This window comes from Chinchilla lanigera, unplaced genomic scaffold (genome assembly GCF_000276665.1).
Source record: "Chinchilla lanigera isolate Chin_1 unplaced genomic scaffold, ChiLan1.0 scaffold00005, whole genome shotgun sequence".
NCBI lineage: Eukaryota > Metazoa > Chordata > Mammalia > Rodentia > Chinchillidae > Chinchilla > Chinchilla lanigera.
In genome coordinates this window covers 33,176,434-33,202,672 of record NW_004955406.1, presented here as the reverse complement: position 1 = coordinate 33,202,672, position 26,239 = coordinate 33,176,434, and the positions used below count along the sequence as shown (strand labels likewise).

At 33.9% G+C, this 26,239-nt stretch overlaps 1 protein-coding gene across 2 annotated transcripts in view; it reads left to right on the top strand.

Moving 5' to 3' along the window:
* Window positions 1-26,239, top strand: part of Kcnt2 (potassium channel, sodium activated subfamily T, member 2) — a 360,773-nt gene that overhangs the window by 238,670 nt on the left and 95,864 nt on the right. For both annotated transcript variants that reach the window (XM_005375111.2, XM_005375110.2), the window contains exons 15-19: window positions 8,449-8,598; window positions 9,887-10,116; window positions 13,663-13,876; window positions 16,035-16,140; window positions 20,577-20,749. In XM_005375111.2, coding sequence (XP_005375168.1) covers window positions 8,449-8,598; window positions 9,887-10,116; window positions 13,663-13,876; window positions 16,035-16,140; window positions 20,577-20,749 — 873 coding nt within the window. The remainder of the gene's footprint in view (window positions 1-8,448; window positions 8,599-9,886; window positions 10,117-13,662; window positions 13,877-16,034; window positions 16,141-20,576; window positions 20,750-26,239) is intronic.

Genomic DNA, 26,239 nt, shown 5'->3' with positions numbered 1-26,239 from the left:
ATTAATAAGAACAAACAACTTGTGTTTGAGAGAAAAATCAGTTGTCAGACTGATTTATACACAATCCCAGAGTCAGCTGGAATAAATAATATCTCTAACTTTTTTTTTTTTTTTTTTTTTTGGTTTTTCTCCAGAACTGGGAATATCTCTAACTTGAAAACAATAAACAGACTAGAACAAGCATCATGTTTTTAAACTAATTGGTACTATGTTGAAAGAGGCTTTCTTATTGTCCTAAGTTTGGTGACAGTTGCTCTAAACTGAAGACAAAGAGGAGTAAAGTAACCCATTTAATTCTGTAATACTTCTACCCTTTTATAAAAGGATGGTCTGAGAGTCTGACAGAGATCACGGTGTTCTAGCTTTTGCCCAGCCAAGTGAGCTGAGGTCCGAAAGAGCTACCTATTACTCGTGGAGAAGAGGGTGTCTACTGTAAATTAGGCATCTGTTTGTGGAGCCCTCTGTGATTATCTGAACAGCATGAGGACAAGGAACAATGCCAATGCAGAGGACAGAGAAGCTGTGGAGCAGCCACATCCCCTCAAATGTGTTTCTTGTAGCAGTATTGATAACTGTAGAAAGTTTGAGCTAAATTTCTACTCTTCCATATATTCCACACTTTGAGGAAACTCAGGATGTTCCAGTGGAAAGAGAGTGGTTACCAGTGGGTAACTCATAATATATAGAGATAATATGGTAATACTGATACTATACAGGGGCACAGCCTCTTACATCACGCAGAGCCTTTTCCTGTCTCTACATGATAGCCAGCATTTGGTCATTTCCTTCACAGAGACAATTGATGATTAGTTAATGAAGGAAACTTGCGCATGATTTTAAAGAAATTGGAATGAGAGATTTCAAACTTACAGGCCCAACTGAAAACCACAATCTTGATATGGAGTTTGTACTTTATACACTAGACTTTATTTTTCCCTTTCTCTTAAATGATTCTCACCTTTTCTTGTAATTTTCTGTTTCCATTATTTTTTTCCCCACAAAGTCATTTGTTTAGGACTGACTAATGAAGAGAAGAACAGATAGAAGTTTCCTTTTCTTCTCGGCTGTTTAATCTTTTTTCTTTATTTTTCGACTAACATCTTTACAAACAAGTGTAGCTGGCAATTGTTTTTAGTTTTTATTTTTTGGCACCTGTTTGTAAAGTAAAAGTGAACAAAACCTAAGAAATACTCTTTACTTTTCAGTTATTAGCCAGTGTAATAGAGCAGCCTCAAAAGCATACAAAATAGACAGTAAAGTATAGTGTGTTACAAACTGAAATATTCTTTAAGGTTAATGGCAGTAATATTAGACAATTTTTTCTCTAAAAATAATTAAATAGCTTTTCATAATTTTTACTAAGCTTCTAATTCTGTTTTTTTTTACCCCAAGGCCTTTTTAAATTACTGCTCTATTTATCTACTTATAACCTGCAATTAGTATGACATTACATTCATTTCCTTTCTGTTAGTAATTATGGAATTTATTTTTTTAAATTTCAGTAACAAACATATCAGAGCTAATGTTATTGGTTAGACCTAAAAAGTTATTCTGGTTAAAAAGAAAGAAATTACATGATTAGAAAGATAGCATATTTAGTAATTGAGTATGAAACACATTGTTAGAGTATTCTTTATTCATTAATGAAACATTTATTAAGCACTTACTCTATGTCAGAATGAACCTCAAGTCTTGCAGAGATCATGGGGAATAAGACATAAGCCTTTTCTTTTTTTTTTTTTTTCATAAGCCTTTTCTTCATAAAGCTTATTTCACAGGAAACCATGACATTAAGGATGAATGAACACTATTTATTGATACAGTATTGTAAAAGGTAAAGCACAGTCCTGCAAAGCTGTGGGTCTAATGCTTAAGCGGAGGGTCAAAGAAGGAGTAAGCAATAGGCTTACCACAGAGAACCACAGAGCGAAAGGGTTCAGACACAGCGTAGAGCATTTTGTTCAGGGCATGCTGAAGACTGTTCAAAACTAAACATTTAAAGAGCAAACCTTTAAATGAAAAAAAAAATGAAGCAATAAAAGATATGTTAACTATTGTTATTCTCCTATAAAATTTGTTTTATCTTTTGTCCATAAAATAGGAAATACATTCCTTTTATATATACTATATTAATTATAATTTAATATATCCATTTATACGAATATTTATGGAACATGTCTTACAAGCTCCTCAAAGCCATCACTTTAAATATAATTTCATCTATAAAAATCAAAGACAATATTTCTTTGTCTGAACCTGAACTCTGTTTAACATAAGTGAATATGTGTTATATCCTAAATGTTTAATATCATAATGTCTATGTTTTTAGGAAGAGGAAAACCTATTTGATATATGAAACATATAATGTTTAACTTGCAAAATGTATTTAATTACAGACTATTTTTAAATTTTTCTGTGTGTATTGCTCTGAAGAAGAAATTTAGTACCAAGTATGGCAAATTATGGATTCGTTTTTAAATAAAACGCTTATCTGTTCGTGAGGTTACGGGGCTGAAAAAGGAGTCTTCTTCCCATTCAAATCTGAGTGTAGATTTTCTTCGGTTGCCTTGTGCAGAACTCTCCATCCTTTCTTGAGATGCGTGGCAGCATCAGGAGCCACAGCTCCTAGTCAGCTGTGCAATGTGGGGAAAAGGCAGACACCCCACATGGACTCTGCTGTTAAGCTGGGGTGGCTCATAGGTGTAGTGTCAGAAATACGTTTTTGATGTATTTTCACTTTATACTGGTTAATTGCAGTACAATCCCATCGCAAGGCTAGGAGTATGTGTGGCCCAGATTTCCAGGAGGATAAATTCTTCTCTTAAGCAAATGTTGTTGGAGATCTACTGTGTCATAAAAAATGTTCCATTCACTGGAAATCTTTCTAAAAACAAAGTAAATAATGAGGCTCAGTGGTCCTGACATTTATAGTTTGCTGGAGCTTAGCATTGAGTGAAAGGCTATCGGAGAAGTAGACCAGCAATAAGTACACAAATAAAGGTATGTGGTAAAGATATCAATTTCAGTTAGATTTATGAATTTAAATCTCAGCAATCATGCTAGCAGCCTTCTGTTTGAAGTAGATAAGCTGATTTTATGATCATGTGGACAAACAACAACAAAGTAAACTAGATAGGCAAGGAGAATTTTAAAAGAAAATAATAATGAGAAGGAGTATCATAGATATTTTCAAATATTTTGTTGTTATAGTAGTTGAGTTAGGGTGGCATTAGTGAAGAAATAGAGACAAATCAATTTAAGAGATTAGAAAGTTCCAATAGAGACAATGTAATTAGGAAAGTTGTGTTTTATAAAGAAGTTATTTTAAATCAATGAGTGAAAATTTGATTATTCAATAAGTTGAATTAATGCATAGATCCGTGGAAAGAGAAAATATAATACATTCTTCATACAAAGCGAGAAAAATGACCAATTTCTGCCTAAATAAAATTTTAATCCAAGCATATTCATAAGCATGAGGGTGGTATGGTGCTTGTATATCATAGCCACTAATGTTGCCTTGAAAATAGTAAGATGGAGGCCGGGCATAGCTGTGCACACGTGTACACCCAGCACGTAGGAGGCTGAGGAAGGAGGATCTCTCCCAGTTTGAGGCCAGCCTGGACTACATAGTGAGCACAACTTCAACCTTAAGTACTTAGCAAGAGCTTGTTGAAAGAGAAAGAAAGAAGGAAGGAAGGAGAAAGAGAGAGAAAGAGAAAGAGAGAGAAAAAGGGAGAAAGACAGAAAAGAAGGAAGAAAAGAGAAAGAAAGAAAAAAAGAAAGAAAGATAAAAGAAAGAGAAAAGCAAAGCAAAGCAAAAAAGATAAAGGTGGCCTTGAAAAAAATATACAAAGGAAGAGTTTAAATTATCACTACCAACATATTTTTTTTCTTTTGAGGCATTTTATTGTTATTTATTAGAAGACATTTCAGATATTTACAATGTATAACCATATTATTATGAACATCCATGTGTTTTGAATTCTAGATTTTGACAGTAAACATCACACATCTGTGAATCCTCCCACCTCTGACTGATCTCCCTCCTTCCTCCTTAGGACATGGTTAATTACAATGTTGAATCTGTAGGCACTTATTATATTTAACGTTCTATAGTTATGATTTCTTCATGATATTTTGTGAGCACTGGTATTTTCATTTTCACTGTATTCTTTGTAGATATTTGTTTATGTCTGTGTTTCTGATGGAAATGGGTAACTTAAGGTGGATATTTTTTAATTCTGTCATGAACAAACCCTTTCAGATTCCCATTTAGAATGCTCCCAGAATCTACCCTGGTTCAGCTCATTGTCATCCAGCTCCACTATGTAGTAATCTCCTCACTAGTCCTTGCCCCTCTTCAATTACTTCTCAACACAGAAAGAAGAGGTTATGTAAAACATGCCAAGTCCAGTTCCTCCAGTGGCTGCCAGATCATCCAAGTGAAGGTCTAAGCCAGTGTCAAGTTTTGGAGAGCCTCGCTAGACCCTCAGTTACCTCCTTGACTCACTTTCTTCTCCTCCCTCAATTCAACCTCAAGCCTTCCTTGCTCTTCATCTGATGCTCCAAGCATTCTTCCGTCTTCAGGAAGTACCCGTGACTATTTTTATCTTCCATAGTCTCAAATAGACAGCTACATGATTAATAATTCTTTTTCTCTCCTTCAAGATTTTACTGAAATGTTGTCCACTCAGTAAAGCTCTCTTCAGTCACACTATTTATATTCCAATATGCTCTCTGAAGCCTTAGTTCCATCTTTGCTTCATTCTTCTTCCCAACACTTACAATTCTGACAGATAACACTTGCTGACTTCTTTTTTTTTCTTGTTAGTCCTCCCCGACTAGTGCAGTCACCACAGAAACCATTTTTCCCTCTTGTCTGACTTTCTTAAACTGAATCTAACACATATCCTGGCATTTCACCATCACTCAATAAATGTTCCATGCACAAATCAATGAGTGGGTACTGAAAACAGTCAGCAATGTTATATGGAAGTTTTAGTACTTTACACCTTTCAACCAAATAACCTGGGCTGAAAGGAGAGAAGTTGCCATATTAACAATCGGCTAACCATAGGTAGTCTTGGTTACCTATCATAGGATTGCAAAGAAATCATTAAGGAAAGAAGTCCTAAAGAAACTATAGTTCTTTTGGGGTAAGAAATGTCAGTGTATAACAGCAAAACAAGCAAATGATTTAAGGATATTCATCTGAACTGTTCGATCTGACCCCATCCATTTTGGTTCTTTGAAAGTTAACACACTGTGCTCCCATTTGACCTGGTAGAATTAAATACATGATCCCTTTCAGCAGCTTTTAGTTCTCTTGCATGACAATTATTTGTCCCTGTGTTGCTTTTTGGAACTCAAGCAAATCCTGATGAATTACCAGTAACGTCACTTACGTTTTTGGACCTTCAGATGAGTTTTTATCTTGGTCAACTCCTATCTTGCCAAATAGTGCTGTGGTACGTAGCGAGATAATACCATTTCACCTTGCCAAAGAGAAATTGTCATCACCAGGGACATTCTTAAAAGTAATAGTTCAATATAGCCATATGTAAACAATAGAGTTAAACGTATTTTTTTCTTATTTCCAAAAATATAGGCCACATGGTAGAAGGTTAGGTCAATGTTTTCAAAGCACTATTGTGTGACGCTTGTTGAGAATGGCTCCAAAATTTAGAAGCGAGTGAATAGCAAAATAATAATGACAGCTCACTCTTAAATACTTTTGTGACCCAAACGTTTAAGTGATCGTTTAATAGATATATTAATACTTCATTTTATCTAACCCAATGAAGCTGGTACTGTTACTCATAGAAGAGAGAAAGAATCACTAAGATGTTAAATAATCCATTAAGGATTACAGAGCTGAGATTCAGATGCAGCCGTCAGACAATAAGGCCCGAGTTTGTACTCTTAAGCATACCTAGGATAGGCCCCACACTTTGGGCTCTAAAGCAAACCTATTAAAGAATGATCCACAAGAAAATTGTACCATATAAATATTTTTAAACAAATTGATCCCTTGAAATTGTTGATAAATGTTTTTCCCTAATACTCTTTTAGGTAATACTTAGCATTTAAAAATGACTTTTTAAATTTTACATATGGCATGGAGGACTTTTCTTCTGCCTTTGTCCATGAAGAAGCTATAAAGATTATAACTAAGTATTTTGATATATTTGTATTTTGCCGCTTGGTGTACATTGCTTGTCTTGATATTATTCATGAGCTTTATTCAGCAAAGGGAAGAGAATTTATTGTAAAAAAATGGGAAAAGGAGGCCGGTAATACAGCTCAGTGGTTTAAGCACCTGCCTGGCAAGTGCAAGATCCTGAGTACAATTCCTGGTACCACAAAAAAAAAAAAGGGAAACTATTAATATACTCATAAATTTCTCAAAAACTAAATTAGTAATGTACTTCCAAAGACAGATAAGCCACAGCAGAATATTCTAGAACAAAAGAAACCACACTTTTTAAAATAAACTTTTTTAAAAAAGTATTTTGACCTTGCTTATGGATAGGAAGAAACAACATAGTGAATGTAGCCATACTTCCAAAACTGCTGTACACAGTTAATGCAAGCCCAATCAAAATACCATTAATGTAACTCACAGATTGAGAGAAAAACATTCCTAAAATTCATTTGGAACCAGAAGAGACCTAAAATAGCAAAAGCAGTTCTGAGCAACAAAGACAAGTCAGGGGGCATCACAATCCCTGACTTGAAATTATAATACATGGCCACTGTGATAAAATCTCATGGTAATGGTAAGAAAGACCTGATGATCAGTAGAACAGAATATAAGATGCAGATGCAACTCCAAACACACTCAGCCATCTTATCTTTGACAAGGGCCAAACATGTTCACAGGAAGGAAAGATAGACTCATCAATGAATGCTACTGGAAAAACTGCATTTCCTTATGGCAAAGACTAAAACTAGACCCATGCTTATCACTATATACTACACTAAAGTTAAATGGATCAAAGATTTAAATGTTAAAACAGAAACAATAAACCTACCGGAAGAGACAATAGGTAGAAATCTTGAAGACATAGGTACAGGCAGAGACTTCACGAACAAAACCCAGACCAACAGGGAATACTACAAAAAATCAACAATTGCGATTTCAGTTTATTAAAAAGTTTTCCACACAAAAGAAATCACTAACAGAGTGAAAAGAAAACCCATAGAGCAGAAAAAAATTATAACTAATTGTTCCTTAGACAAAAGACTTATATCTAGAACACATAAAGAATTGAAAAAAATCAGATCCCCCCAAACTCAAAGACCCAATTGAAAAAATGGGCATCTGACATGAATACATATTTCTCAGATAAAGAAATACAAATGTCAAATAATACATGAAAAAAATGTTCAACATCATTGGTCATTCAAGAGATGCAAATTGAAAAAACTCTGAGATTTCACCTCACTCCAGAAAGAATGGTTGTAATCAAAAAAATCAACCAATAAGAGATGCTGGCAGAGCTGTGGGGAAAAAGGGACCCTTCTCCACTTTTGGTAGGAGTGTGGACTGGTACAACCCCTGTGGAAATCAGTGTGGAGTTTCCTCATAAAACTAGGGTTTGAGGTCTGATTTGATTCAGCTGTTCCCCTTCTGAGTATCTTCCCAGAAGAATTATAAACATTATGCAACAGCAATATATGCAGCCATATTTACAGCAGCACAATTTGTAATAGCTAAATCTTGGAGACAGCCTAAATGTCCATCAACTGAGGATTGGATAACAAAGATGTGCTCCCTTTATACAATGGTGTACTACTCTGCAATATAGAAAGATAAACTTAAAATTTTTAGAGGTAAATGGCTATAATTGGGAACCATAGTCATAAGTGAAATAAATCAGATTCACAGGTAAACATCATATTGTCTCCCTAGTATGAGAAGCTGAAAGAATACACAAGATTGAAAATGTACAATAGGTATTTTGAAAAGGGAGGAAACTGTTCAAAAGGAAAGAGAAGTTGGGATGGGATAAGGAGAAACAAGTAAGGGAAAAGAAAAAAATATGTATCCAAGATAGTTAAAATAATTATACTACTAGTTTGTCTTAGTTCATTAAAAGGAAAGGTTTGTACTAATATTGTTTGGACCATGTTTCATGCCTTTATCTTGCACTCTGAGTAACTACTTTGAAGATAACAATGCAATATATTAACTATTGTTATTCTCCTAGTATCATGTTTTGACGTTTTGTTTTACTCTTTAAAATCAAAATAATGATGATAATACTTTGGGCATTAATTTTGAAGGTTGTTTTAGTCACTTTGTTAAATTCATATTTTTGGAGAGAACTGTGCCTGCTACTTCTCAGAGTTGGGAAACAATTTCATGGTAAGCCTCTTCTCCCTGCCACACTCATGTGTTTTCTCTGTCTGTGTGTGTATGTGTGTGTGCTTGTGTTGCAGGGAAGGCCAGCAATCACCAGAACAATGGCAGAAGACCTATGGCAGGTGCTCTGGGAATGAAGTGTACCACATTGTTTTAGAAGAAAGCACATTTTTTGCTGAATATGAAGGAAAAAGTTTTACGTATGCCTCTTTCCATGCCCACAAAAAGTACGTTTCTGGTTCCAGGAAACATCAGTCAATTAAAATATCAACCAATGAATCAGTCAGTTTATGTATCAAAACATTTAAACAGTTTCTACAACACAACCCATATTAGTGCATAGGAATTTAAACTGTTTTGAAATTTTTGACATGACTACCATCACATTTGAACTCTCACCATTGTGTGGTCTCTATAAATTGAGATTATCAAGAGCAAATTATAACTCAGGAGTAGTAATCATTTTAGCAACTTAAGAAAAATAGAAATGTATCTTCCTTACAGAACTAAAATTTAGAGTTGATCAAAAATTTAAACAAAGTAATAATAAAATATCTAAAAACCACACAAATAGAAAAATATTCCCAATGGCTCTTGTTTTCCATGAAGAATGTAAAAGTAAAATGGAAGCATTCAAATTTTTTTCCTTTTTGAGAAAAATATTTATGTAAGAAATAAAAATGTAGGTACATTATAAAATAATCTACTATCTGTATTTTGAATATACTGTATCTTAGGGATTCATAATATAGTATATTCTACCAGTCTAATATTATTCCATTTTGATTTTCAATGTGATTCTATGTATATGTGTGTATATATATATTATCACTGTGTAAAAATATTTTAAGAATTTGTTTAAACTGTGCTAATGTAGAACATGCTAAAATAAAAATACTCCAGAGAATTTCTATTTGGTATATAACACAAAATTTAATAGAAGAAATATTAAAGTAGACTGTACTTTCTAAAGTTCTTATTTCTCCTAATTATACTGCACAATTGTTCAGGATTTTTTAAAAAATGTTTCTGAAACTTAAAGTATATCAAACATGCTAGAAATAATATTAAAAGGAATTCAGAGGGCCTTGCCTGCTTTCAGATGATCTCCTTAAGTTTCTTTCTTTAGGCCAATAGTTCATAAACTTTTTTGATTAAAGAGATTTTCTTTCTATTTTTGAACAAAGTAATTTTTTATATAAAATATTATTCTTTTTGTATGGTATGTCCTCTGATGTTTTATGTTCACTATCATTTTGTCACAGTTATATTTGTACTAATAATATAAGAATCTGTTTTTACATTGACATCATTCTTTCCCTTAAAATGAGAGGCTTTAACTTGAAGGATTCTTTTAAACTTCAAAATTCTGTGATTTGCAGTTTTGATTTCTTCTGCCTTACAACAGTTTACTGATTTTCTTACTTAATTAAACTTTTAAAAAATAGATAGATCCTAAGACCTTGGCTGAATTATAATTCTTAAACTCTTCTTTTCTTTTCTTTTTAAATTAAGGTTTGGTGTCTGCTTGATCGGTGTTAGGAGGGAGGATAATAAAAACATTTTGCTGAATCCAGGCCCTCGGTATATTATGAATGCAACAGACATATGCTTTTACATTAACATAACCAAAGAAGAGAACTCAGCATTTAAGAACCAAGACCAGCAGAGGAAAAGCAATGTCCCAAGGTCATTTTATCATGGACCTTCCAGATTACCTGTACATAGCATAATTGCCAGCATGGGTAAGTACAAAGAAGTCCAAAAAAGTAAGCCTAAGGTAGCCTTTACCATACTAAAAAGGGAATGATAAACTTACTTTCACTTTAGTAAAATCTCAAAGCAAATTTGAAAATCCATGTTCATATTACAAACTATGACTAGATATACAGAATGAAATGTTAAAGTAGGAAAAGTAAGACATTACAAAAATATAGTCAATACTTGTTTTATATATTATATACTGTAAGTACGTGATTACTATATTTATCATGTACATTATCTATCCAATTATTCACAGAGACTGTTTCCCGTAGTATGTTTTTCTCAAAATTCTATTTCCATTTCCCATCTCATTCTCATCATTGACTTGCTTCTATCACACACACACACACACACACACACACAGACACACACACAGAAGAAAAGGACAAGAAAAAGAAATACAGCAGATCACCACAAATAAGAATAGTCTTAATATTTTATCACCAAACCCCTCAAGATCTATAAAGAGTTTTTGCACAAGAAAAATATGTACTGCCTCTTAAGTAATTCTAAAGCCTTGACTTAAGCAATGGACCCACCTTCGTTTTTCTTCTCAAAGACTGCATTTCTTGATTCATCCCTGTTACCCAATTTCATTTTTTAATTAATTAATTAATTAATTTAGCATAATGGCAGGTGGATCCTCCCCCTCTTCATCCCATCATCCTTTCATCTCCTCCGCTTCCCCATGTCTATGCATATGAACAAACATGGGTACTTTTGAACCTCCTGGTATGACACCTTCATAATTCCTCAAGCATACTGCCTTCTTCTGAAGCCTTGAAATCTTATGCTGCTTGTGTCTTTATTCAGTTCAGTCTCTGATCATATCACTGAAATTCCTTGAGCAAGGTCCTCCCTTTCCTCCACTGACTGTCTTTATAGCAAATAGTAACATCTGCCATGCTTTCTTCGAAAAATCTAGTGTCTTTTCTGTGCATCGCATGTCCATCTTTCCAGATTGTCTCATGGATTCAGCTGTGCTCCAGAGGATCACATTTTCTTTTCCTAAGTTATTAATGTAAACTTCTTTCCACAGCAATATTCAATATTTAACTGGCCAGCAGATATTTCTGTCTGAGTTCTTACAGGAGTAATCAATACAAAAGATTGAACCTCCCCACCTGCTTCCCTCCTTTTTTGTTTGCTAAAAACAAACATACCATTGTTTCGCAATTTGTGAAGCCATAACCTGACTTATACTGCCTCTCTCCTGCCATACCTCATAAGTCGTCTTATTCTATTAAATCTGATCACAGGATTGCTCCTAAAACCATTCATATCTTCTCATGCCCATTACCCAATGTCACCCGAGTCTGTGCCTCTTTTTCTGGAGCTGCTGGGCTGGATTCCTTGTCTTCTCTCTTTGTCTCCAATCTTGCTGTCCTGTACTCTGTTCTCCAGCCCACAGCATGGTAATCATCTTTAAAGATAATTTGGGTAATGTCATTCTCCTCAATCAGCCATTTTACCAGTTGCCTTTTACTCAGTAAAAAAACGTCTAACAGCATCATCATCAGAATGACCAAAAATTCATATCTGTATGAGGCAATCCCAGTTTACCTAGGGAAGTCCAAGTTCCAATGTAATTGTTAAGAGCGCTCTATTTCATTCCTAGGAGTGCTGGACTTGAAAGATAAATTATAGCCACTTTACTTATGGGCTTTTAAAAATGACTTCTTATTTTTATGGCCTCACATTTTACTACACTTTTAATTATTCTCTTAAACTCCTGTCATCCTAAATTCCTTTCAGTCCTCACTAATGTTTGCTCACCAGTGGACCTTAACTGCTGACACAAGTGCATTCTACCCCCATTATTATCTAAGTAACCGCTTCTAATCCTTTATATCATAGTCTAAAAAAAATCGACTTTCTAAAAAGTATTTCATGGCCTAAGTAGGTAAATATTTTCATAATTCAACAACTACTTATTAGATACCTAATACATATCACAACTCATAACTATTAGTGACTTTTAAAAAATTAGTCAAAATATGGGAAGGATGGGCAATAAATATAAAAATTATATCAATTCAGTGAATTATTTATTGTTAGAAAGTCATAAGTACTAGGAAAAAAGAAACAGAGCTAGCAGAAGGAATTATAAATTTAGGGAGGACTAGATTTTTAAATGATTTGCTTAGCAGCCTCATTAGAGAGGTGGCAATTGACCAAATACTGGAAGGAAATGAGGAATTTAGTCGAGTAGATGTCTGGAGGAAAAACACTGGGGGCAGAGACAGTGATTAGCTCAAAGTGCACTTACTGGGAGCTTGACTGGGTGTTCTTGGACCAGCGAACGAGCACTGTGACTTGGGACGGCAAATAATGAAAGCATCGGAGATGAAGAGGGACAGATGGGGAGAGGTCAGATCATGTTGGCCTTTTAAGGCAAGAGCGAACCATTGTGAGGTTTTAAGCAGGGCAACTGCCTGAACCCACCGAAATTCACTCATATTTTAAAACAGATTCTCCAGTTGCTATGGAGAATAGATGTTTGGAGGCAAGTGTCAGGGTGTTTTCAAATAGAAATGGTAAGACAGACAGAATTCTGGATGTATCTTGAAGACTGCAGTGCACAGGATCCCTTACAGAAATGCAGCTGAGCTATGAGGGGAGAGAATCCGGGAGGACTCTGGGATTTTTGCTTTGAGCCACTAGATAAAGGAAATATCAATGGAGATAAAGCTGTGAGGAATGCACGTTGGGTGCCAGGGGATATAAAGAGTTTAGTTTGGAACACACTGGATTTCAGATGAGTATTAGACATCAAGAGGAAGAAGTCAGACAGAAAGTTAGATATAAGGATTCTGTTTCAGGAGAGAGGTGCAGCTTGCAGAATCAAATTTTGGCTTTCTGAGCTTATATATTCTTGTAAAGCCATAAGACAAGGAAAAGATCGTTAAGAAAATGAGTACTGAAACAAAATTCTAAAGATAAAGAACAGATTTCGCAGCAAACCAACATTAAGCAACAGGGAGGTGAAAAAAGCCTAGCAGAAACTGGGTCTACTGGCAAAGTGGTAGGAAAACCAGAGGAGAGGGGTCTAGAGCACTAACGAGCCAGTTGTATGAGGACAGTTGCATTATAAGACACGTCAGAGGATGCTCATAGGTCATGTAAGAAGAGGACTAGTGATTGTCAGTTGAATTTAGCAATGGAATGATTACTGTTCTTTCAATAAAGTAGCACTGAGGAATGCCAGATTTGAGTGGGTCGAGGAAGGAATGATAAAAGACAAATTGGGAACACTAGGTCTAGAAAACTCTTAAAAGATTTTTCACAAAAGGGGGCCAAGAAATGGCTTGGAAGTTGGTAATAGAAAGACAAGGAGTTGAGAAAGATTTGTTACCCAGGGAAATGTTTGCAAGAGAAAGCAAATAATTAACTTTCACTACTTATGATATGTGTGTGTGTGTGCATGTAGCTAATGATGATTATATGTTGTTAACTTTTACATCACACATCAGTATGTCATATAGGTGACAAACGTCTTGATGTGTTTTCATGTTTCATTGCTCTAGGTACCGTGGCCATAGATTTACAAGATACAAGTTGTAGATCAGCAAGTGGTCCCACGCTGTCTCTTCCTGTAGAGGGAAGCAAAGAAATAAGAAGACCTAGCATTGCTCCTGTTTTAGAGGTGGCAGACACATCATCAATTCAAACATGTGATCTTCTAAGTGACCAATCAGAAGATGAAACTGCACCAGATGAAGAAATTTCTTCAAACTTAGAGTAGGTTTAGATATTCTTAAGTATAAAATTTTTTTTGGTTAATACCCTGAAGTATTATATTTAGGTACCACATCCATAATGAAGAGGCTAAAACTCTTACCTGATGGACATTCTAGACTCATTCCTTCACTACTGAACCAAAACAATCAGCCTATTGGCCACACTCTGTCTTGACTGCAGAGCATTCTAAGCCTTCAAGTTTCTGGCTTCATCATACTTTTTTCAGTTTCATTTTTGTCTAAATTATCCAATATTCAGATATGTATTATATACGTTTTATATATATTCATATTCATAGGATATAAGCTGCATTTTCACAGGCATATGTTTATGGTCTTGTGCCTTCTACCATTAATATCTTCTATTCCATGTCTATGTTGATGTTTAATCACTTATTCACTGCCATGCAAGTGCAGCTTTCTCCCTTAAGCCTTTTCTTTCTCTCACCAATTAGTAATTATTGCACTCCACACGTAACTGTAGTATTTTTATTTGTGAATAAAATAAATACTCTCTCCCTTTTGTACACTTTCATTTTTACAGCCTAGCTATGTCATATGAGGCACATGTTAGCTTGAAATAGAATTTGTTTATGTATCTTATTTGACATATTGCATTTGCAAAAGGAACGGAGAAAGGAAGTGTACCAGCTCACAACCTTGACTGTAGAGTCTAATAGACTTTATTTCCCATTCCGGCTCCACCTTGTACTGGTGACATATTAAATTAAATTAAACGACCTGACCTGCAACTTCTTGACCAGTACTCTACACATAATTACTACCTCACAGCATTATATGAAGATTAATTAAAACAATAGAGAAAAAGTGCTCAAGACAATGTTTTGTGCACCGTAAGTAGTAAGTAAACATTGATTACTCTTAGCAGTAGTACCGATAATAGTGGCTTTGGTACTATCAGATCCTAACCTTTTCCCAATACCTGTACATAAATTCAGTTAAGGTTGAATTAAATGAAAATAAACTGAAATACATTAAAACTTAAAAAAATCTCCGTTTGAAAAATCCCACGTGCTTTTTTTATTCACCTACTGCAACAAGCTTTGTTCCACCCTTTGAATAAAATCTTCTCTTGAAGAGTTCCTGTCTGAGCCCTCAGAGAATTAATGGGACCCAGGATGGGAACGGGAGGTGTGGCAAGTAGTGTCTTTGCAAGTAACATTCTCTTGAGGTGCAACTGAAATTCTTTCTTTAAACTTCTGAAATAATTGAGTGGTATTTTTTTATTTCGAAAATAAAATGAAAACAATATTGAGGTAATTGGAGGGATGGCGTAACTTATCAACACTTTCAGGAAACACAGTTTCAAGTAGGTCCAAAGTGTATGGTTTCTCAGGTAAACTGATTGAAATCAGAGCTTTTTTGTGGGGGAGGGGTAAAAGAATTTTCTTGGCACTAACTTTTATTTCCTGATTGTCATTTATGCTTCTGTGTTTTAGAAGACCACTGTTTGCAGCAATACAGCCAAAATATGCAGGTGGCTATTTTGTAAATGTTAGCAAACAAACCAAATGTCTTTGGTAATATTTTAAATGAGATTGCAGCAAAAACTCTTTCTAACTAATTAACTCAATCATTTGCTCCCTTTTGGTTTTGTGTTCATGGCTGATGAATATTGATAAAGTGGATCAAAATGATGCATTTTGCTTTAAATATATTTGTAACAATTAATATTACTATTATTAAAATATATCTACATCTTCTAAGCTGAGAGTTGTGAACTTTTCTAGTTGTGAACTAGAAAGAAACTGGTAATACATGGGGTAGGCTTTACATTGTGTATTGCATCTACTCTTCTCTCTGGGAGCCCAGGGACATATTTGCACAGTACATAAGTGAAGAAGAATGTATTAGAAGAAGCTATATTTATAGATACAAAATTAGAACTTCATATCATTTCTCAGTGACAGAAAATATCACATTGATATTTTTCAGCCATTTAAAAATATCAAGCCACCCTTTCCTTTCAAGTCTGTAATAAGCCAAACTTAATCCCTGAGTTATAATTTAACCCTCTTGTTAGAAACTGTTGTTTTTATCAAAATATAATTATGATGCAGTTATTGGTTCTACTTTATCAAATAAGAGAACATGATCATAACTTAATTTTCCATGGTAATATTTCATATATTTTGCAGGTATGCTAAAGGTTACCCACCTTATTCTCCATATATAGGAAGTTCACCTACTTTTTGTCATCTCCTTCATGAAAAAGTGCCATTTTGCTGCCTAAGATTAGACAAGGTGAGCGCTTGTTATACTCCTTGTTTTACCCAGTAATAAAATTACAGCACTATATAATTATATCTATTTAAATAATATGTACAATATTGTGACTAAAGTATATTTAAAGGATATTCTTTTCAAATAAAAATTTAATTACTTGAAGTGGTTAATTTTCCATGTTTAATTTCACTAAAGATTATAGAAATGTTTTATTCCTCTACACTAACCAAATGGCTCAGGAGATATGGTTTTAAGGGGTAAGGAGAGAGTACCAGAATCTCAAACCTATGAATCCTTAACATAAAAACCATGCCAAAATCACTTTGGATGAATGTGCATTATTCATTTTACCATTTTTATTTTAAAAAGTTTCATTGTGGAGTCTCTTGAAATCATGAGGAGTTAGCTCTAATATGATAAACATGAAAGTGTGTCTATGAATAGAGCAGAAGGCAGCATACATAGCTTGCCTAATATCTCCTTTTGCCTTCTTGATGTAGTAATTCTTGGTTTGTCTTTATATGGTCTAAAGAAGCTGCTCAAACAAAAAAAAATTTGAAAAATTCTGAGAATTCTAGTATTTTTATCTTTTTCATAGTATAGCTAGTGGACAATATAGATAAAAATAAGAATCTTATATATGAATCCTAGATATCCAAAGAGTCTACTAATTGTAGCTAAAATTTGGAGTTAGAGTTAAAATCCCAGGCCTCCACTTAGAAGTTGTATTTTATTTTTTTAATTTTAATTTTTTTATTTTAAAAATAAAAGAAGGAAAACATTAACAAACAGACATGTATTTACAAAATAGCACAAGAACAATACAAGCAATACTGAATTACAGACAAGGTGACAGGAAATTAACAATGGTTGTTATATTACATATTGATATATCAAAGTGGTTACTCAGGAAAACAAATGTACACATGCAAGACTGATCAAATAATTAATCATTAACTTTCCTTTCAGTAAAGCCATAGAGGTCAGTAGTACAACTATGTTAGCTACTCTATATATACATATATACATAATTTTCCCTTTCTTTCTTTTTTCTTTTCCGTCATCCCAGTTGCTCTTTACTTTTGAGCAGTTTCCTTCTGTTTCACAATGTCTATTATACCTCCTAGTTTTTATTCACTCTTTCAAGTTCTTACACTAGTGAGACAATATGTTGCTTACACATGCAGGTCTGATATATTTCACTTATGAGTATGGTCTCTAATTGTGACCATTTACCTATAAAAGCCTCGAGTTTATCTTTCTTTATAATAATATTCCATTATATAAAAACGCCAGAATTTTTTACTCCATTCCTCAGTGGATGGACATTTGGGCTGCTTCCATGATTTAGCTATTACAAATTGCACTGCTATAAACATGGGTACATAGCTGTTCATTTTAGACAACTAACTTCACCAATAAATTTCAGTTTTCTCATCTGTAAATTGAATATAATTTTAATACCAACTTTGCAGTGTTCTTGTAAGGTTTATATATGTTCAGTTTAATAACAAAGGGATTTAATAACAGAAGTTACTTAATTCACTTTAATAGCCTTATTATTTAATTTACTTTATTAATATTCCTGTTTTGTTATAGATAAACATTATACATTTTGGTTATTGTCATCATTCTTGAAGGAGAAGATGAAGAGAACAATAGAAAACTCCTCTTTATCTCCCTGAAGTTGGTTATAAATTTTGTTCTCACACCTAAATGTTTATCTGTGTCCATTGATATGGATAATTCTGGTTTTTGAAGCTCTTTTATTGCAGTCTTCATTTTAATTTGATTTTCTGAAACATTTAGTATTTATCTCCAGCTGTGCATTTATGATAACTAAATTTAGAAAATCCTTAATTACAGGGCTACTCACCTGCATCAATTCTTCCCATGACTAATTTTTTCTATGACTAATTTTTTGTTTAAAATATTATTTTCCTTAAAGAAGTTTCCTGATATCATACATTTCAGTCACCAGAAAACGTAACCTCATTTCTTGGGGCTGTCACTTCTTTGTCATATACTGTTAAAGAGGAATAAAATATTAGGAGCCCAGATAGAAGATTTGTCTTCAGCTAAGGAACCTGATCCATCTGCAAAGCTCAAATTTTTAGAACTGAGCATTTGTAGGTGAATAATAACTATTTACCATTAGCTGCTTCTTTACCATACTACCTAGCACTTTTTCCACCTTAAAAAATCAGTGTAACAACCATTGTTGAATCATAGTATCTTATTTTCTGAAATTCTGTATCATTTCTAATGGTTTTTTTTTATTATTATTTTTAACTCTCTTTAAAAGAAAAAAAGGCAAAGCTTCTAAGTTTTGCTGGTTGCCAAGTATCTGGAACTATTGGTTATGGAAGTAGCATTAGGATGGTAGGAGGTGTCTGCTATGTAAATCAATGCCTTCAGAATTTGGGGATGAAATTACACAGTTGACTCATGTGTCTATGATGTGTATGCACTGAGATCATATTACCAGTACAGTCTGTTCAAGTGTCAGCAGGCTGGTATTTTGTTCATTGTCTCCTGGAATGTTCCTTAGTAATTTAACCATTTCTAATTTCTGTAGGGATTCTCATTTTCCCTAACATATTTCATAAACAGGGTCAAAATATCAGCCCCTCACTACTCTCCCATTTGCTCCTCTTGAATCACCTGATTTCTTTACCTGCTTATATTAAAAGTGCACCTAATACCCTTTAATTGAAGATTTGCCTCATTCTTTACCATTTTTTATTGCCATTTCCCCCTCTTCCAGGTACTTTAGATCTCTTTCTTCTATTTAATTTTCTACTCCCTAGATTACAGTCATTAGAATTTGTTAGTGAGATTTGTTGTTGACATTTTTTTTCTCAGTCATGTTCTGGTTTGCAATCTTATTTTGTCTTCTTCTTAAAAAACACAAAACAAACAAACAACAACAACAACAAAAAAAAACAAAACTAGTTTTGCTTACAGTCAAATTCCAGGCCAATATTTGCTACTTTTAGCATTTTAAGACCTTTATTTTGTGCTTCTTGTCCCAGTTGGAAAGTTAGCCTTTCTTCCAATTCTGTTTCTTGTAGGTAGTCTTTGTTTTTTCTGTGGCAACCTTTAGGATCTTATTGTATTGCTGTTCTATGTTTTCATTACGATGTGTAGGATTATGCATTCTTTTCATTTGGATTAGGATTCATAGTTTCCTGATGATTTGAGTTTTTAATCATGTCTAGAAAATCCTCCATCAATATTTTCTTAAATAAGTCTTCGCTTTGATTCTGATATCTCTAAGTTACTCTTATTAAATATGTGTTAAATAATCTGAAACTGTCTTCCAGGCTTCTTAAGTTTTCCTTTTCTATTTCAGTTTCTTTCATTTCTTGCTTTGGATTTGGGGAATATTTTCAACTGTACTCTGCAATTGGTGCCTTCAGCTGCATTATATGTATAATTTAAATCACCTTTTGAGTCACACTCTTTAGTCTGAAAATATATAGAGAAATAGATACATTTTTAAACATCTTCCTTAGATATTTTAAATAGTGTCCTGGTTTTTGTTCACAGTTTGAACGCTCTGTCTTGTTCCTTTGACCATATTGACCAAGCACAACTTCTTATTATGCATCTACCACAAAAACTGTAGTCTTTGTGGGTCTAATTATTTTGTTTATTATTTTTTGTCTATTCATGATGTATTCCTCCCACCAGTATTTTGCAATATTTTACTGCAGACCAATGACAAAGAATATCTCAAAGGGAACTAATTTCAACTCAAATAAAGACAAAGAAACCCATGTAGAGACATGTAACATGAAAAAGTAGACTACCAAAGCAGTTTCCCATGTTGGTATTTCAATTTAAAAACACTCTTGGTTTAGTAGTATTAATCTCAGCTCATTCCAGACTCTTGAGGTGTAACCAGATGTCCTCAGACTGACAATGGGCTTTGACAATGTATTGTTCTTGTTTCTGTTGCTCTTATTTTCATTACTGTACTTTTCAATATTTGCATTGTTACCTTCACAGCTCTGCTATGCATGTAGACAGCATTTTTCTTCATTCCTTTTTTAGTTCATCAGTACTAGAAATATTTCTGAGGCTATTTAGTTATAATATTATTATATTTCTGGCAATGAAAGTCATAGGTAGGTAATTTTTCAGTATAGACACCCAGCTGTCATCTAGCAGCAAGGTTTACTGTACAGCCGGACATGCGCACACACATACTGCTGACTCTTAAACATCAAGCTTCATCTCTAATGATCCATTTGCCTCTTCCATGCATACCTGTTTTTCCTACCTTACATTGAAGAGCTGGGCAAAGATAAATGTAACCATCTGCACATTTATTAGAAAATAAGGATTTATGTTAATTAAGTTAATTTTATATTTCCATATATCCTACTATTTTTTACCATTAGTGGAGTATAAAAGTGGCATTTCTTTGTATAATTTTTCTTTTCTAGAGTTGCCAGCACAACTACTATGAGGATGCAAAAGCTTATGGATTCAAAAATAAGCTAATTATAGTTGCAGCTGAAACAGCTGGAAATGGATTGTATAATTTTATTGTTCCTCTCAGGGCATATTATAGACCAAAGAAAGAACTTAATCCCATAGTACTGCTACTGGATAATCCGTAAGTATATTTTAAATGACACAAACATGACAAAGAGTTTTTAGTATTATATTATGTATACAAAATAATTCACTTTAACTTAATGGTAGTATTTTAAATCAGATACATTATGGTACACAATTCATTAGGAAATAAATTCGATGCTATGACAAGATCATCGAATATAATATAATATTTCACAAATACTACTTAAAACATCAGTGGAGTACTCTAAGACTTTTGAAATTATTTTGTAAGTGATCATCCACTCATAATGCCTTGGGAAACAGGATACTGATGGAATTAATGCAACTTTTCTTAAATTAACTAGCTTGTAAAAATTCTGCCAAAACTGAGCTATTTCCTTGTCTTTCTAATAAACCATTAATTATCAGAGAAGCATGTATTGATCCATTTTATATGTTGTACCATGGACCATCATCATACATTATTGTTGTACTATTATTAAAACTTAAATTCTGTTATATTGCGCAAGTAATGTTTTATCACATGTATTGATTTTGAAGCTAATCAACCGGCTTATGTTAGTCAAAAAAAAAAAAATTACTTAGGTATTTCAGAAATTCTACAAATGCTAATGTAGCTCACTTAATGAAATGGTCAATGCCCTTTTTTCCTAAATTTAGTCCTTTCTGTGACAGAAAATTAATAACAGTGGGCCTTAGATCAAGATCATATTTTAGGATCCTTTCATTTACTTCATCCATTCCAACATGATGTAAATTTTGGGATAAATTAAATGCACCAAATTCTATTGCTTTCTCACTGCTTTTAAATTTATCAAAAGAAGTTTTTCTAAACAGGTATTATAACTTCATGGTGCATTATGCTTCATGGTGTTGGTTTTTCTGAATGTACCAACATCAAAATACTCACTTGATGTCTCTTTTTTAGTGACGTCTTCACAGCTGTACCACTGAATTGAGCACACTTGTAGACTTTTTCTTTGAAAATTTTGCAGGTGTGATGTTACAATGACTTTCTTAGAACCTCTTTTGCATTAAAGAAAAGAGAGGCATATTGAGGGGAGGCTTGGGTAAACAGACACCTGGACCCAATGTCAGAGCAAAGGAAAGTGTATTAAAACAAGTCTTAGGAAGAGAAAAATTGGTTGTGAGATGAGTGACTGCAGCAATAGCCAGGTTGCTAAATCCTGCCATGCCTCTGATCACAGTCTTGATTCTGAAGCTTTTCTGGAGGAAAGCTGCAAAGGAAAGGCTGGGCTGGCACAAGAGAGCAGCTGAATTCACTATGTGCACTCAAATTTGTCAAGGTCTGACTCTTTATTTATGATGTATCTGCTTCCCACATGATAGAATGTGCAAACTGAGAGTAGCCTCGTTTTAGAGGACTTGAGTCAAACTGGGTCAATTCAAGCCCCAGGTTACAGAAAGAACTGAAGACACTTGAGAAGGAAATAGAGGAACTGTGTTTATAGTATCCCTCTTGTAGGCTGAAAGCAAAAACTACCCTTTCTTCTTCTTAATTTATTTCAAGATAAAAATTCTTGTCCTGGTGTGTAACTCTTCCCCCCAAAATCAATCTCCCAAATCAAATTTGGGAGCGGAGCTATCTCTGTGAGATAGAGACTGTATTAGTTAACTGTTATCCCCTGCTGGGACAGAATTCCTGGCACACGCGTCTTGAAGGAAAGGCTTATTTAGGGTCACAGTTTCAGTCTACAGCAGGCTGGCTCGTGGGAGAAACATCTTGGCTGAAGTGCATGGTGGAGCCAAGCTGCTTACTTCATAGAGTCTGGAGAGCAGGATGCACGGAAGAGAACCCTAGAAGAGGTGCGGCACGCCTCCTGTGACCTAGTTGCCTAGGTAGGACCAGACAGGCCCTACCTCCTCGTAGCCCTCTGAGCTCATGATCTAAGTCATCACATAAAAGCCCCACTCTGTGACACTAACATTCTGCAGGATGTTTTTGATGCAAATCATAATAGAGAGGGACTCTTCTTTCTCAGTCTCCAGTCTTGTTATGCAGTGCCCTCTCGGAAACACTAATTACCCTCTCTTGACCTCATCGTGCCAGTGAGTAAGAGCTAAGGAATCATTTCTATGGGCACCTCGTGGAGACTGGAAAGTTACTACCTTGCTCCCTCTCTGGGTTTGAATACATAAATTACCAAAATGACTCCAGAATGATGGATTTGTTTATTAGGATTCTAAAGTAATGTGATTGCAAAGGCATAATTCCCTCCATCAATCAATCACAGAAAAACCTTAAAATTCTTTATCTACTTACCAAATTGGTCTGTGTGAAAAAATATGAATATATAAATATTGATGTAGCATTTGCAGTTTATCTTGATAAGCAATATATTCATACTACATAGAGACAATTTAGCCATAGAGAGACGGGCCAAACAGTTTAAAAACTCGAAGCTTAAAAATTACAGTGTAAACACTTCCACAAACTAAAGGCTGAGTGACTCAAATATACTGGTGATTTTACTTCACACCTGTTATAAAGCAGAGCCAAAGAAGTTGTCTGACCTTTTCCAAAGTCAGTTGTAGGGTTAGAACTTTCTATGCAATTCCTAATGCATCTTTCTTTTGGTTGTATGATCTTGTCTATCTTACAGTCTTTGATTTTTGAAATCATATATATATATTTTCAATTATTTTTGAAAATAAGAGTACTTTTAAATTTAGAATATTTTTGCATTAAAAATTACATTACTTGCCAGGGATATAGCTCAGCGGGGCAAGCGCCTGGCTGGTAAGCATAAGGCCCTGCGTTTGATTCCTGGTACCAAAAAAAAAATTGTGACATTTCCCTAATGATTTACATTTTAGAATCTACCTGTTCACAAGATACTGCTATTTGATTATTACTGTAAGATTTGACTTTATTTCAATGTATTGTTATATTATTATCTGCCATGATTATTATGATATATTTGTTAGGTTGAAAAATCTGTGCTGTAAGATCCAATAACTTCCTGTGTACTTCCTAAAAGTGGCGTCTAACGCTTTTATTTGCTGTCCTTTGTTGACATATATTGGTCAATAATGAGGACACAAAACTAAACACTAATAAATATTGTTCCCAGAAGTTTTATGCAATCTTTTTTTTTCTTTTTAAAGAGAGACACCTATTCCTCTGGAATTGCTAGTATTTTGCAATCTATCTTATAATATATTTCCAAAAAACTGATATTTCTTCTTTACGATATTTCCATGCTCTAAAAACTTTTACAATGATGGCTGTGTACAGTTCTAAATTATTACTTAGTTTTCAGAGTTTTACTCTATTTTAACTTGACATGACCATCCTGAAGATAAAATTAGTGCATGACTCTTTAGGAAATTCAGGCAGGAGAATAATTAATTCAGTATAACGAAATTTTAAAACAACAGATCATAAGTATGAAATTTAAACATGTAAGTAAAAGTTGTAATACAGACAATATGATGAACTAGGTGTTCTCGGTGTTTTCTTGGTTTTTTGGTTTTTTGGTTTTTCTCCGGTACCAGGAACCAAACTCACGACCTTGCACTCGCCAGGCAGGCGCTTTTGCCGCTGAGCTAAATCCCCAGCCCCTATTCTCGGTGTTTTCTAACAGAAAACTTCTACAGTGCAAATGGAAATTAAATAAGCGTATCATATTGCAAAACATCTTTCACTTAGTTTATTAGAGCAAGTCTGAGTTTTAACAATTCATCAGAGCTGGTGGCAGTTCTGATGGGCTGACCATCTGTTCTGTTTGTTATGTTGTGCCATCCTGATATCAAATATTTTGATTGCAGCCTTAGCATAAAGGTCATCTAGTCATCTGATAACACCAGCAAAGCAAGTCAAAAGCTAGAATACATTACCCAAAACTACACAAAGGGGAAGTGCAAGATCCAGGCTTTGCTCTTAATTTTTATTAAAGTCTCCTTTAAGCTACCCATTTATTACGTGAATCTTTTCCACTTGTAATGCCAAGAACACTTTAACTTATTTTAAAAATAATGATAGAACTGTTTGAGAAATTAGTGCCTTACTAGAGAAATTCTAACTTCGGGCTCAGGCAGGTTGGAGATAAAGATCTAATCTTACCCTTTTAAGCTTGTTAAATGTTCTTGATTCTAAGCCTCAATTTTCTAATTTGTGAAAGCGATAACACACTTCTCAGGTTCTTGTGAAGCCCTGTAAGGTAATCACATAAAGCATCAGCAAAGGCTCTGGCACAGGAAAGGCAGGCAGGAAGCTTCTTTTTCCTTCTGTCAATCAACAATGCAAGCACAAACACGAACAAAGAAAAAAAAGGTCACTATTCACACCGCTGCATTTGCTATTAGGGGACCCAATTAATTAAAAATGAAGTTTATTTTAAGTAGTTGCAATTAAATTTCAATATTTTTACAAATAAATAAACTACACAAGAGTAGAATTATGAAATCCTAAAATAAAAAGACATATTATACTCACTTCTTGAATTAGAAATAGCAAAATTAAATGTATTATGATTGTTAATTCAGAGGGAAGGAAAATAATGGTTTTCATTTTTGTAAAAGATGCAGATTTACAAAGCTTTTCATTTCTTAGCAATCATCAGAATTTAATATTTGGGTATAATGACAATTTCTGAAGGTTTTATAAGAATCAGATTTTAGGCTAAGTAGTTGATTTTAAGTAATAGATTTTAGGCTAAGTAGGCTAATTCGTTTCTCAATAGAATTACAGTTAGAACTGTAAAGAATGTGTTAATTCAGATACTTTTTATTAAGATCAATTACTTTTTATGTATGTTAAATCATTTTGTTTATATACTCCCTAATTTTACTATTTTATTTTGGTCAGCAAATTTATTTTAGCCAAGATATATTTTCTTGCTATATTAACCTTTCTGTTATTGATACAAAATTATGCTTTATATATAAAACAACTTTGAGCCCTGCATTTTAATAAGCTATTTTCACATTTATTGCTTACATGTAAAAATTTTATGAGCTTTATAGTTAAATTTGTTGATCAGTTTTACCTCTTTTCTTTAATGTGATTTCTAGTTTTTTTCATTTTAAAAATAAAAGAAGGAAAAAATTAACAAACAGGCAACCTTTTACAAAATAGCAAAAGAACAATACAGACAATACAGAGTTACAAATACAGTGATAGGAAATTAACAATGCTTGTTGTATTACATATTGATATCTTCAAAGTGGTTTCTCAGCAAAACAGAGACATGCAATATTGATCATTCAAGGACTCATTAACAGTTTCAGCAAAGAAATGAAGGTAGTAGAACAACTATGTGAACTATCCTGTATATACATACACACCAAATTTCCCCTTCTTTCTCTTCTTTTCCCACATTCCAGTTGCCCTTTACCCTCGAGCATTTTCCTTTCATTTCACAATGTCTATCATACCTCCTAGTTTTTATTCACTCTTTCAGGTTTTACACTAGTGAGACAATGCAGTGCTTGCACATGCAAGTCTGATTTATTTCACTTATGAGTATGGTCTCTAGTTGTGACTATAAAAGCCTCCAGT